Below are 14545 nucleotides of genomic sequence, written 5' to 3'. Positions count from 1 at the left end.
TTCATTCATCTTCCGGACCACTTGATCCTCACTAGGGTCGCGGGGGGTGCTGGTGCCTATCCCAGCTGTCTTCGGGCAGTAGGCGGGGGACACCCTGAATTGGTTGCCAGCCAATCGCAGGGCACACAGAGACGAACAACCATCAACGCTCACACTCACACCTAGGGACAATTTAGAGTGTTCAATCAGCCTGCCACGCATGTTTTTGGAATGTGGGAGGAAACCGGAGCACCCGGAGAAAACCCACGCAGGCCCGGGGAGAACATGCAAACTCCACACTGGGAGGCCGGAGCTGGAATCGAACCCGGCACCTCTGCACTGTGAAGCCGACGTGCTAACCACTGGACTACCGGGCCGCCTGAAATATTTAACAGGTTTAACATTTACAAACATTCAACACACACCACAGCATTGGATTTGCTAAACATGAGGAAGGCGGCGGGTGGGGGGGGGGGGGGGCGGTATATCTCAAATTCATCTCGGTTATCCGGATGTGTGTACCCCGCAGCATGCTGATGACGAATGCCAAATCATTTCATTCTCAATCATGTGACTGCGTTCTGGTATTAAATATCCATGTTTGCAAACAGAGGCCTGGTTCTTGTTCCTGACGACCTCTCGCTGGTTAGCCGTACGTCTCGATGGGATTTGCTCCATTTTCATCATCTTTACTACCTTTGGCTGCCTTCACTTCGGTGATGGTACTGAAGAGATTTCCTGTAGTCATGTGACGCACTCCCGACATCCGATTGTGTTTCTTCATTGCAGATATGGACCCTGGCACAGTTGGTCTGGCTCTGTCATATGCGGTGACATTGACTGGCATGTTCCAGTGGGGTGTCAGACAAAGTGCGGAAATCGAGAATATGGTACGAGATCACTTTGAAGCACAACTTTCAAAAACACAGTGTACACAAGCAAAAAAAAAAGTCCACGGGCACATCGGAATTGTGGTTCAGTCTCATTTTTGGACTCAATCTCACATCATTGTCCAAAATGTCTTGGCAAAATGAAAAATTCAACACCATATTGAATTTTTTTTTCTTTGTAGATGACATCCGTGGAGAGGGTGGTAGAATACGCAGAGTTGAAAAGCGAAGCAGCCTGGGAGACAGACACAATGCCGCCGAATGATTGGCCCAAGAGAGGCTCCATCACGTTTGACTCAGTCAACTTTTCCTACAATGCCAGTGAGCCTTTGGTCCTCAAGAACTTGAATGTGGTCTTCCCATCCAGAGAAAAGGTATATGGTTGGACTAAATTACTTCACACTACATTATTTGTTTTGGGGAAATTTTATTTCAGGCAGAAAGCAACTTGGAAGTGAAGCAGCATTGCAGAATGGATCATGTTTCACTGTACAAAGGAAGGAGGTCCACATAATGCTCGGCTCCTTATAAATAATCATAGTGCTTGTTTAAAAAAAGCAAGATCTTCCTCATTGGTGTGCACAGTCCATGACGCAGGGTGATATGCGGCTCGTGTTGAAGGTGGGCCGTGCTTCATTGTTACCTGGCATTCTTTCCCAATCAATTATTAAAGGACAGCATATTGTGTGGCTGATTCTCCAGGACTATACCATTTGTGATTCATGGAATATATATCTTGTAATTAAGACTGTTCGAGTGGATCCATTCGGTTCACATTTGCATTTTGAGCTACCTGCCGGTGACAAGTGTTTATTCACTATGAGAGAGAGGGAAGGCATATGGAGAGAGAAGGAAAAGGAGATGGAGATGGTTGAGGATGATTGGGATTGTGTTTAATGCAAGGGGGTGTGGTTTTGCATGGCTATGCTTGGGCAGGGAGGCTGATTTCACAATGAATAGTTTGATAAGTGTGGAGGTTCTGGCGCTAACATGGGGAGGGTGCAGGATTGTTGTGCGGTGTGGGTCGGGGGGGGGGGTGCTCTCTGCTGCATTTCAACCCTAGAACCAATGACAAATTTTCATACCAAATTGGATGACTTGGTCGGTGGCTACGATGGTGCCTAAGGATGGTGACAAACAACCAGAGTGAAAAAGACGAGAGCGGGGGTAAAAAAAAGCAACATCCGTCATCGCTATCCCGCATCCTCTGGAGAATTGGGTGAAAACACGCAGCTCCACCACAACAAAAACACGTGGGGATTTCCAAGTAGAGCAACACTGAAGCAAACCCCGCCCTGTGTGTCCCACAATACAGCGGTCTGCAAGTTCTTTGTATCACAGAAAGGTTTCACAGAAGATAACTTTTCATGGACTGGACCACACATTTCAGTTTACGAAACAAAGAGAAACTACAGTATACGTCATCCCTACTGGAGGTTAAGTGTTTTCAATCAGTCTTCTTTTTTGTTCTGCAGTCACACAAGATGTCCAATGACACACACACACATACACACACACACACTAAATCATAGCAAGAGAACAGGTGGTCCTTTTTGCGGATTTCTCTGTTTATGTGAGTTAAGTTTTCTATCTGTCCCCTGTAGGTGGGCATTGTGGGACGCACCGGTGCTGGTAAAAGCTCTCTGATCTCAGCCTTGTTCCGCCTGGCAGAACCCGAGGGTAGGATCACGATTGATGGCTTCCGCACATCTGACATTGGTCTGCACACCCTCCGCCAGAAAATGTCCATCATTCCACAGGTGGGCTTATCGCCACTTTTCATTATGAACATAAACTAGCAGATAAGTCGACATACGAACTGCGTATAGATGGCCGACGTATCCCGTCGTCCAACTGTAGGATTTTCTCATGCATTCAGGATACGGAAGCAGAATTAGAGTGTAGTTACTCTACCAACAACCACAAAAATCTTTGCAGAAATGGTGAATGAACAACCAATCCAATGTATCTGGAGCTCAAAAATAATTATCAACAACTATGCAACATAAACCAACTTGGATCGCAAAAATCGGTTTTGATTTATAAGATGTGACTGCATCAAATTCAACTGAATGGAATCGTTTCACTTAAAAATATTTCTGCTGCCTTATTCCTATGGGATGGCACTCCATTTTACCTCAAACGACGGGATCGGGAGGTTACAGGATGAAAACGTTCATGAGAGAGCAGACGCAAGCAGGATTAGCCAGTACAGGGCTCGGCATCGCTCCCACTATGATCGCAAGTGCGGCCAACTTTTCAGTGTGTGCTGGTACAAGTGTCATCTGGCCCCCCCCAGGTGTTTTAATGATCTCTCTTGTACTATGAGGCTGTTCATTTTGAAACAGTCATTGTTGACATCAACCCTCATGCTTTTGGCCGCTTGATGCACCTTGCCTAAAATCTTAAACAAGAAAGAGTTTTCACTCAGAGGATTTCTCAAAGTGAGACAAACGGACGCCTTGAGTCAGTTGAACTTTATTTCCGCTTGTTGAAAGTGATATGGCATTAGGAAAATGCCAGCCCGCGGGTGAGTGTCAGCTGAGCGGAGGCAGGGGAGGAGACTCCCACGGCCCGCACTGCGAAGAGAGCAGCTCCCCATCCCTGACAGGGGATTAGCCCTCTACCCCCAAAACATGCGAAAGCTGCTTAGACGAAGTCTCCCCATCCTCACAGTCAGAGCCCCCTTGTACGCCGTCACTTAGCGCCCCCCCACCCCCCATCGCAGCCAAAATGCCCAAAACACTTTCATTAATGAATCGGAGCGGATTTGATAGTTTTCTGGCATTGCCGCCGCTTCGGAGAAACTTTTTCCTACTGGTCCCAACTAATTTGAGATAGATGTGATGTGACTGTGTTGACTCGCTCCTGCAAGGAAAATCCCAAGTGTAACTACATGCTTTTATGAGATGTTTCTCTGCATAGCATCAAGTTTTACAAACCGCTTGGATGCACCCACATTCATTTGAAAACCCTTTTGCTCTCTGTATGTCAAAGATGTCACAATATCCAGTCAACCTGTCATATGGAAAAGAGTGGGATGTAATTTTAGGTTTCCCACTTTTCCCTTGTAGAACTTACAGAATGAGATATGCTTGCGATTCACCCTGCAGTGAAGAGTTTTATTATTTGGTAGACACAGATTTGAGTAGAATACTCTTGTATTAGCATATGGCTTTAAAAAGAGACATTTCGAATATATATATTCTATTCTACCGAAACATATGTGCGGAGTATGGACTGGAAACCCCAAGGTCAAAATGGGAAACACCTCCGAAGGTGGTTGAGAATGACAGAGCGAAGATCCTGTGGGACTTCCAGATCCAGACTGACAAGATGGTAATGGCGAACCAACCAGATATCATGATCATAGATAAAGGGCAGAGGAAAGCCGTTGTAGTGGATGTAGCGGTCCCAAGTGATGGAAACATCAGAAAGAAGGAACACGAGAAATTCGAGAAATACCAAGGGCTCAGAGAGGAGCTGGAGAGAGCCTGGAAGGTAAGGGTGACAGTCGTGCCTGTGGTGGTCGGAGCACTCGGGGCAGTGACCCCCAAACTAGATGAGTGGTTGCAACAGATCCCGGGAACAACATCGGACATCTCAGTCCAGAAATGTGCAGTGCTGGGAACAGCAAGGATACTGCGCAGAACCCTCAAGCTTCCTGGCCTCTGGTAGAGGACCCGAGCTGAATGAGGGACGGACACCACCCGAGGGGGGTGAGACGAGGATTTTATATATATATATATATATATATATATATATATATATACATATATATATAAGTTATACGCATATATGTAAGTTTATATATATATGCGTGCATTATACAGAGGGCTTAGAATTGGTGAAGCACGTAATCGCTGAATGGAAAGTTGTGCTTGAAAGCGCTTTTTCATCCGACAGAACGGCAAATCCTCAATTAGAGGATGTCACAAAACTAGTTTGAATTGGGACTTCAACTGGCTTAATGGCACACTGCTATTTTTGCTGTCAGGGGTAGGAATAAAAAAAAAAAACTTGCTGGAAATAAAGCGGTGGAACATCTAAGGCACAGGTAAAGTTCTAAAAGTGCTATTTTTGTAGGAATGGGAGGAAGATGCGCTGTCTTGTCTCTTTACCTATGAAAATGTTGAGACATGGGTGAAAATAAAATAAAACGCATCAAAAAATGCCAAGGATACCCGATTCCATATCACTGCCTAAAACTGCATGTCATGTATTTCAAAAATAATTGTTTCGAGGATATCGTGTTCATAATTTAAATGAAGTAAAGCAGACCCTCCGTGAAAGTAGTACAACTCAGTGTCAAGTTACCAAATCTAGCATGCGTTTAACTGGTTCGCCTTATTTCATACTTGTGCTCCGAGTACAAATGTTAGTAGTCAAGTTGCAATTCTACCTTTGCATTTTGTCTTAGTAATCATATTTGCCACCACACACAGTGACCTAGTGTTCAGCATGTTTGAGGTGCTGTTTGAACCTCGACTGTGGCCTTCCTGTGTTGGGTTAGAATCTCCTTCCCATGCTTGCTTGTGTTGCACTGTGAACTGTGGCTTCCTCTCACGTACATTTGGGGCTGCTCCTTCACATGGTCATATTTTCAACTCCTAAGAAGGCTGTACATGACACATCCTTGCTCCAGGTGTGTGTGTCTCGGATAGAGTCCCACTTTACGCGACAGCCGTTTCACACACGTACATGACTGTTATTTTAAGACGACAATCACTAATCTTTAGCAATTTGGCTACTGTACAAAATCTATTGTCTTCACTTTGCCGCCCTATTTTTCTTCGAGTAAAAGATCATCATAGTGAAGCAAAGTTTGCCAAAGCATTGAATGGGACTCCTGAGTGTATCGAGGCTTTTGTGATCATCTTTCCCCCCCACATTTCCTAGATGCGCTCCATAAAGGCCGTCTTAACCCTTTCATGCATCCTAGCCCTTGTCATTATCTTTCCCAGCCACGGCCTTCTCTTTCTATATCCATCTATCCACAGGACCCAGTTCTCTTCACGGGCACCATGAGGAAGAATCTGGACCCTTTGAGCGAGCACACAGATGAGGACCTGTGGAATGCACTCCAAGAGGTACTCCAGCCCGTCTCTGAATGATTCCCCCTTGCCGGCGCAGGGGGGGATCCCTCTGTCCCCTTGTACAATGCCGCCATTCAGCCTCCCTGCTCGCCACAAGTCATGGGGGGAAATCCCATTAGGGCCATGGGGCCCTGCTCAATGTGCAGCTTGTAACTGGGAAGCATTGAAAGTGCTGGGGGAGATGTATTTGGGCAGTCAGGCCAATCAGGAGGAAGCCTCCCCCACGCCCCCGCCCCACAGTGAAGGGCTTCAGCTCCTGGTCCGGCCTCTGAATGGGTTTGGTGGCCTGGATTAAACCTAGAGGCTGGCCACAAGAGAGCACTGGCCAAGGTCATCTGTGGACCTGGCCTTTCATTGTGCCAGGCGGTTAATGGGTGTGTTTGGATGGCTCTTTAAAGGCATCTCCGCAGGAAGCCTTTATACGGCAGTTGTGAAGGGCCGGGGGCCATGCTCTGCCTCTCCGCAGATGCAGATGAAGGCAGTGGTGGAGGAACTGCCTCATAAGCTGGAGACGCTGCTGACCGAGTCGGGCTCCAACTTCAGCATGGGCCAGAGGCAGCTGCTGTGTTTGGCCAGAGCCATCCTGAGCAAAAACCGCATCCTTGTCATGGACGAGGCGACAGCCAATGTGGACCCAAGGTCACGGGAGATTTTTGGACAATTTTTGCCTCTTTCTGTGTTATCAACTACAATTATGAAGGTTTTAAGGCGATCAAAACTCCAACCTGTATCCTCCAATGATAAACAATAATCGAAGCAATTCCAAGCAGACACATCAACACTCATGTCAGAAAGTCAGAAAATCTTTGTTATTTAGTGTTTACATTTTCTTTCCCGCACTAAACATCCTGATGACACTTTGCAAAGGAGTTCTTTTTGTTTTGTCACATCTGCTGCCACACATACCTTGCCGCATTGTAGTGTGCCACGTAAAATCCCTGCCCGGGGCGCTTTTGGAAGAGTGTTTTGTTCTCAGGTGTTGTGTTCTGCGCTACTTTAGAACTGACAGCCTGATCCAGCAGACCATCCAGGGCAAGTTTCAAGAGTGTACTGTCCTCACCATCGCTCACAGGCTCAACACCATCATCAACTGTGACAGAATACTGGTAGGTTACCAGCCGGTAAATTTCCATCGTCTGGCATCTTCAAGGTTCGAACTCATACGGATGATGTTTTCATGATGGATTCAGATTTGCCTCTGCTTGTGTTTTGAACGCAAACTTCACTGCACTGTGACGTGAACAAAGTTGATTTAACCCTTTCATGTACCCTGTAACCTGATAACATGATAAGTTGTCCACTGTAGTAACCGCTGTCCCTGAAAGGGTTCATTTCCCCACATCCTATAGTGGAACCTATTAGTGGAACCGATTGAGCAAAACACAATCTAAGATGTTCCAATTCCAAAACAACTTTGTTGCAAAGTCAAACTGTGGCTGTTATAAAACTTTTGTAAGTTCTACAGACACCGAATAACATTTTAACATTCACTGGAAACATACAACTAAAATTAAGTACTCAGTCTGTGAAGACAACTCATTGCGGCTATAAGCCACCTTTTATATTTGGAGGCTCTGCAACAAACCTCCGCAGAGACTGAATTCAATCATCCCATTTTGTAACAGCTCCACTGTGTTTCTCCCGCATGGTGTTTCCTCTCATTGAGCATGCTTTCGTGCCACTTTATCTTTGGTCCTTTTCCTACAACTGCCTGCAGAGGTGCCAATTAGTGCCATTTGTGGCAGTGGTTGTCAAGAGGCTATGGAGGGCTCTGCGGGACCAGGCACTTGTGTGGTCACCATAAAATAGCCAAATATCAAGCACTTGGGCAGCTGAGTCACACGCTAGTATTAAATGCCCCAGGATTGACATTAAGCTCTGGGCAAACTACATAAAGGGAAGAGCCTGGTTCCAGTACTAATGTTGAGAGGTTGCCAAATATGCAAACTCCTTGTGTATCCTGAGTCAAAATCAGGTCTGGGAATGCTAGAACCTGCGGTCTGTATATGAATCCGTCTTTTGTTGGGCCCTGTCTCGCATGCAGTTCCAAAAACCACTGGTTCACCCATCTGCTACACCACTTATACGTTTATAAGAGAAAGAGACTTGATCATGTGAAAATTGCAGTTCCTTCATTGTGTGGTTCTCAGGTGACCACATAGAAATGACAGTTATTTTCAGCAGCCTTCTTACGGATGTGATTGTTGGATTTGACAAAATCAATCCATGGCTGGTAATATAATCATCAGTCTCAGGAACTCAGCAGTCGACTGTCACATGGCTAACAGTATAGATGCTATTGGTCTTGCAGGAACACGCACAAGATAAGCCAACATGAGCCACCTAAAATGACACCTTCCGAGTAAAACACACGTGCTGGCACTTGCAAAATACCACTAAAGTTGCCTGTGGGATTGCAGGTCCTAGATGCCGGTAAGATCCATGAATATGATGAGCCTTACGTGCTGCTCCAGAATCAGGATGGGCTCTTCTACCAAATGGTCCAACAGACAGGCCGAGCCGAGGCTGCCTCACTGCTGCACGCGGCAAAACAGGTAATTCAGGAAAAAATACCAACTAAATATTTTCCCAGCAAAAGTGATTGTATTACAATATGGTATTGGCACAATATTTTCCCGACATCAGCAAAAATGTAGTACATTTGAACCTCGGGTTTTGCAAGACTTGATGTTCATATGATTTGATTTTTTAATAGTACCAGCTTTTGTACATCCAAAATATAATTCATCCAAAGCATTCTGTCAGTGGAGAAAAAAAACAGGTTCCAAAGGGGTGTTCCTACAATGTAATCTTTAATTGCCAACTCAAGGCAATAACCCTCCCGTTCTGTTCAGGCAGCATCGACGAAACACATCCGATCAAAAGTTGGACCTTCAAAACAAAAACAAGCAGTGCGGGAGTACAGTTTCCCCACACTTCCTTCGGCCACATGTTGGCTTGTTTAGCAGCCACATTCAATAAACAAGCACAAAATGCTGAGTGTGACTGCTAAAAGAGCCACCATTGGGCGAAAGAAAGTATGGTGATGCTGCTATTGTACTGGAATGCTTTGATTTTGAAGGCCTCATTTCACAGCAATGTTGCCTTAACATGCCTTGGTACATGCATTGGGCAAAACAACTTCAGACCCCGGAAAATGGCACCTATGAAGAGGCACGCCTATGAAGCACAGTTCAAACTTCAATATATATCAGTTACGCGGAGGACCATGGCAATCGAACAGCCGTGAGTGAGAGAATTTACGATAAATGAATCCATGTTTTGCACGTGGAGGAAGCAGGAGAATGAGTTTCAAGAAGACAAAGCTGAGTTTCAGAGGACCGAATCAAGCAACGGATTCACGGTCAAAGAACAGTCGGGAGAAGCATCTCTACAGTCACCATCGAACTGCAAAAACGCTTGCAGATGAAATGAAAATCGAACATTTTGAAGGAGGTCCATCTTGGTGCTTTCGTTTCATCAAACGGCGCCGACTAGCCATCCGGGCAAAGACTTCCGTGGCGCAGCAATTTACGACGGGCAACAAGGAAAAACTGGCCACCCTCCTCATCCTCAAACCCGTAGGATTGAATATTCTGCTCCCGTAGGGTTTGAGGATGAGGATTAATCGAAAAAAAATAATGTGAATACATTCTTAAATCCTTAAATAAAGTACCACCGAACTCAGTTTTGCTCCAGTTGCTAGCGTGCATGCAAGCTACAATATTTTTTAAAGCTAGCATACATTTTATCATGCATGCGTCCAATAATGTGGTGCATCTTGTGTATGTATTAAATACAGAAATAGCACCCAAAACTGACACTGTGCCTATTAATACGGTGCGCCGTATACGCATAAAAATACGGTCATGTAACAATTTCTACACAATAACCACATTACAATTTACGGTATCAACACAATTGTTTCTATACGAAAAACATAGTATTATGTGACGCTACCAGTGCAGGATTTTCAACATTTGAGCGGCTGCATAAATCACAAAAATGTGAATATTTGACACCAGTGCATTGGTATTGCATTCGAAGTGATAGGATTATTAAACCCTACCAAACAGCTAACCCGGCACTCCACTGTCGCAATAATACAGTCAATCCAAGAATGAGGCGGCAATGTAAGGACACTTGACTATCATTTTCTGTGAAAGTACTGCCGCCACCAGAACATTAATTTTAACAGAACTGGTCCCTTTGTAGATTTGTCATCCTCGGATATGATCACAAAAAGTGTCCATGTAATCTTCCACCCGCTCCACGTAATTTTGAGATCATTTTAAAGATGATTCCTGAAGAAAAATTTTGTTTAACTTCATGGTGATTGGGGATAAACTTTCTATGGGGATTACTGTAATAGAGAATGTCCATATTTTTCCCTGTGAAATTCATTTGTGATGTATTTCCCCCTCGGACACTGACGGGCGATAAGAGCGGCGGGCTCGTCATTGTTCAGCGCCATTCTCTGCGCATCTGTCTGGGGCCACAGATAGCATTGCATTGCGACTTCAAACGGGCCTTTGTGCAATGAGAAAAAGTGGGCATCATTTCATTTTCTCACAACTTTATCAGTTCCAGTACATCTCGTCAGCCAGAGGAGTGAAATGAGTAAAATAGTGATTTGAAAGAGTCAGCACACTGCGCTATTATTTGCTGTGCTGTTAGTCTGCACACTGCTCCACTGGCAGCGACGTATTGTCCAAGCCTTTCCCTTTTCCTTTCCCGCATTGTACGCCGCTTCCCCTTTCATCAGATTACTGTCTAGCACCACTTTTACATTAAATACTGAAATGTTGTGTGACAAGTTTCTATGGTTGTCACTCAAGTTTATACACATTCAATAATCTGATATCAACCTCTTTCTGCTTTGTGCACGTGAAGAGGCTCTCCCACCCCCTCTCTGGATATTGTGCCTTGCCGACTTCCTGTTTTTTTTTTTTCTTTCCAAACTTTCCACCGCTGGTGAATGGCATTGTGTTCTTACAAGAATTTAATAGAAAAGCACACAAAAATGTCAGCGTTGGATTACGTTCATAGCTGGACCCTTTTTCTCGTGGTTCCAAGGACGCAACTGACTCCACAAATATGACATTCAATGCTATATTTGACCAACCTCTAAACCATCAGGCTTTATTCTGGCCTTCAACGCGTTTGCTATCGTGGGTAAGACAAACAGCCAAAGTCAAGTAAAATCCAACACTTGTGGACATGCAATGTGTTCTAATTTCAAAACTGTTGTAGTGCAGCTGCCTCATGCTTTCGCCACGAGTTAACTTCGTAAACAAATACAGTGCAGCTCAGCCTGTGGCTGGAGGATGTCGTAGCGAGAAATCAGGTTTCAGCAGTACATCAGACGCACATGAAACTGTGTTTATATAGTTGTATAGATGTGTTTTCACAGACTGGTTTTTAAACAAAACTTAACCTAATAACTTCATGTCTACAAAAATGTGTCGCAACTTTGGAACAGTAGGAAAATGCGGGTCCCGGGGTAACGAGTTTAGAACCACTGTACTAGACCATCATACTGCCCCCAAAATGAAGTGATTTACCCTTTGAGTGAAGGAAGATGCTTGTTACATTTAAAAATATATATATTAGCACCATCATAGGGGCATAATGTTAGCACGTTTAAAAACAATACATTGTTTCCTTATGATATGTTTGATTGACACACACACAAACGGAGGTGAAACCAGTCGGTAAATATAAAGTCATATTGAAGGAAAGGTAATGTCATCTTCCTTGCAGTCGTTCAGTTCCTGACTATTTGTACCAAGAATTCAAGGCTTGCTAGATAAACAGTTCCATACTATCAGCAGGACTGAACGTTTTCCCAGTTAAATAAGCCACTCTGGCATGCTTGAGCGGCTGACATATCCCTTCAAGTCAGCGCTGACTGCAGCTGTCATAAACGCGGTCGCCAACAGATTGCCGCCGCGATTGTGTGCTCATATTCCGTGACACCGTTTTCCCCGGTATGCTTGCAGGTGCATGAGAACAAAAAACGCAAGGCCCGCCACCTCCAGGACGTCGTCTTTGAGACGTCTCTCTGACACTCTGGAGAGCGTCTCTGACCGCCGCCTGCGACCGAGCCCTACCGGAAGTATTTATTTATTTGGCTGTGCATTGAAATCGTCCACTTTAGTGTGTGTCTGTGCCTTTATTGATAGCGTGACTGTTTACTGATAACACCGTGCTATGTTACTGTATTGCACTGTGGGCTTCTCAGTGGGAATTCAATCCTGTACCGGAGATTGAAAGAGTGCACATATTGAATGTTTATTCCATTGCACTAAACAAGTGACAGCTTTAATTCTCCCTGTTTGAACTACACACAGGTGAGCTTGGTATTATTTAGGAAAGGAGAGCTAGCTAATGAGTTTGCCTTCCACTTCTTGTGTTTGCACTTTCTTTCAAATTATGAGTCTTTTCGCACTTTGAGCAACATGACCAACGCAGACCAACGTTTGTCAGCCTCAGCTCCGGAAACAACGGATTGCTTGAAACGTCGCGTGTCATCTGCCCTGAAAATATAATACAGTGGTACCTCTGCTTACAAAATTAATTGGTGCTAGAACTAGAATTTTTTTGTATATAGAGTTGCGTTTTCCATGTAAATGTCCTCTGTAGCTAATGTTGTGTCTCAGAAGAGGTGTTTGCCTGGCATTTTGTAAAGAGTTGATCCAAGGACGTTTGCTTTTGTCAGCTTTTAACAATCCTTCGAAAATGTCCAAGGCAAACATCAGCATAGGGAGCGATGGTCCGACTAGTGAACACTTTTTCTGGGTGATTCACATTTATGTAAAACTATCGGAACGCCTTATGACCCGAGGGATGAATGACAAGGATGCTGCATAAACACGTATCTATCTATTTATCTGTCTACACACGTAGACACATACGGTAAAGGTCTCGCTGAGCCAATGAGATGCCAGGAAGATGCTCGGTAATCGCCAATGGCAGAGCAGCTCTAAGTTTGTTGCGTTCAGGAAACTCAGAGCTGCGAGTAGCAGCCCATACTGTATTTTTACCTTTCATATCTTGAAATTTATTTCGTAACAAGAGGCAATATTTTCTTGGTAAGGTGTTTCGTAACTTGAAAATTTCATATGAAGAGACGTTCGTAAGTAGAGGTACCACTGTACCTAAAAGCCTTGTTTGATTTTTCAACTTGACTAGACAGGGTTGGAAAAATGTGCCCGCTTCTCAAATTCTGTACTTGCCCCCTGAGTCTAATAACCGGTTGGTCCACCTCAGCAGCAGCCACTGAAATCAAGCATTTTCTACAAACGGCATTGAGTCTTTCACGACTCTGTAGAGCTATTGGCCCAACCCGTCCTTGTGGAATTGCTTTTTATTAAGCAACACCGGAGGGTTTTCGAGCATGAATGGTCATGCCGCAGCATTTCAATTGGATTCAAGCCGGGCCTTTGACTAAGGCCACTCCAAAACCTCCATTTTGTTTTCCATCCATTCAAAAGTTGACTTGCTGGCGTATATTGAATCATTATCATGCTGCAGAAGTGCGCTTCAAGCTGAGGTTACAAACTGATGGCTGAACATTTTCCCTCAGGATATTCTGTTGTAGAGGAGAATTCAACAAGTTGTCCAGGTCTTGATTGAGCAAGCAGCCCCATATTATCACACTACCACCACCAAGTTTGACAGTTCTTTTTCTGAAATGCTATTAAATTTACACCAGCTTGTAATGAAACACGCACATTATAAACATTTTAACTTTCATTTTGGCAGTATACTCCCCAAAGTATTTGGAATCATTCATGCTATTTGTTATTATTACTATGTTTTTCTTTATGGAGGTGAGGGAGGCCTGCGGTTCCTCAGATGTTGTCCTCGGTTCCTTTGTGACCTCCTGGATGAAGTGTGACCGGCCCCTAAACTTATTTTTCTAGGCCGGCTGTCCAGAACTGTTCCATGTTTTCTCTATGGTTGATGGGTCTCAACATGGTTCTCTGGAGTCCCAAAAAGCTTAAGGAATGACGTTGTTACTCTTTTAGACTGAAAACCTGATATCATCATCATCTTTTATGATGAGAAAAATAGAAGTATCAACTGAATATAGGAACAAAAATAAAAATCCATGAATGTTCTAATTAAATAAAAAAAAAAGAGCTGTAACACCAAAGTGTCGAATATGCTGCACCCTTAGTGTGTGTGTGTGTGTACAGAGAGAGATAGATAGCTGAAATATTTTATGTATTATTCATTTATGAAAGATTATTAGCACTGTGTGACATGTCTTTAGATGAAATATAATGAACATGCAATAAAAATGTCCTTCCTTGACTGACTTTTTGTCTTTCCTGTCTCACATTTGTTGGCGTCACTCCAACGGTGTGTTTGCGAGCACTGTGTGGCATCTTTGGTTAATTTGACATGTCAGTGGTACAATCATCACAACGGTCGAAATACAATGTGATTTTGTCAATAGCGGCACCGGCGCAATTAGTAAGCAAGATGCACATAACTGTGGAATGGCAGGAAGAGCTGAGAACGGATGAGCCGCGCTTAGAAAAAGCCACACATTTGGCTTGTAATGCGCTA

The 14545-nt window shown here is 44.2% G+C and overlaps 1 protein-coding gene across 7 annotated transcripts in view; it reads left to right on the top strand.

Moving 5' to 3' along the window:
- LOC127611781 (ATP-binding cassette sub-family C member 4-like) overlaps positions 1 to 14287 on the top strand; it is a 43146-nt gene extending 28859 nt beyond the window's left edge. For 2 of the 7 annotated variants that reach the window (XM_052082532.1, XM_052082534.1), the window contains 10 exons: positions 591 to 701; positions 769 to 869; positions 1052 to 1243; positions 2474 to 2629; positions 5870 to 5959; positions 6432 to 6604; positions 6966 to 7071; positions 8386 to 8520; positions 8821 to 8877; positions 8935 to 11879. In XM_052082532.1, coding sequence (XP_051938492.1) covers positions 591 to 701; positions 769 to 869; positions 1052 to 1243; positions 2474 to 2629; positions 5870 to 5959; positions 6432 to 6604; positions 6966 to 7071; positions 8386 to 8520; positions 8821 to 8877; positions 8935 to 9012 — 1199 coding nt within the window. In that variant the 3' untranslated portion in view covers positions 9013 to 11879. Of the gene's footprint in view, positions 1 to 590; positions 702 to 768; positions 870 to 1051; positions 1244 to 2473; positions 2630 to 5869; positions 5960 to 6431; positions 6605 to 6965; positions 7072 to 8385; positions 8521 to 8820; positions 8878 to 8934; positions 11880 to 11967 lie in introns of those variants that run through there. The other 5 variants (XM_052082531.1, XM_052082533.1, XR_007965453.1 and 2 more) reach the window with 5 other exon arrangements.
- Positions 14288 to 14545: the final 258 nt, after the last annotated feature.

Source organism: Hippocampus zosterae, chromosome 12, assembly GCF_025434085.1.
Source record: "Hippocampus zosterae strain Florida chromosome 12, ASM2543408v3, whole genome shotgun sequence".
Classification (NCBI taxonomy): Eukaryota; Metazoa; Chordata; class Actinopteri; order Syngnathiformes; family Syngnathidae; genus Hippocampus; species Hippocampus zosterae.
The sequence above is the reverse complement of the archived record's forward strand: the minus strand, read 5'-3'. Positions and strand labels throughout refer to the sequence as shown.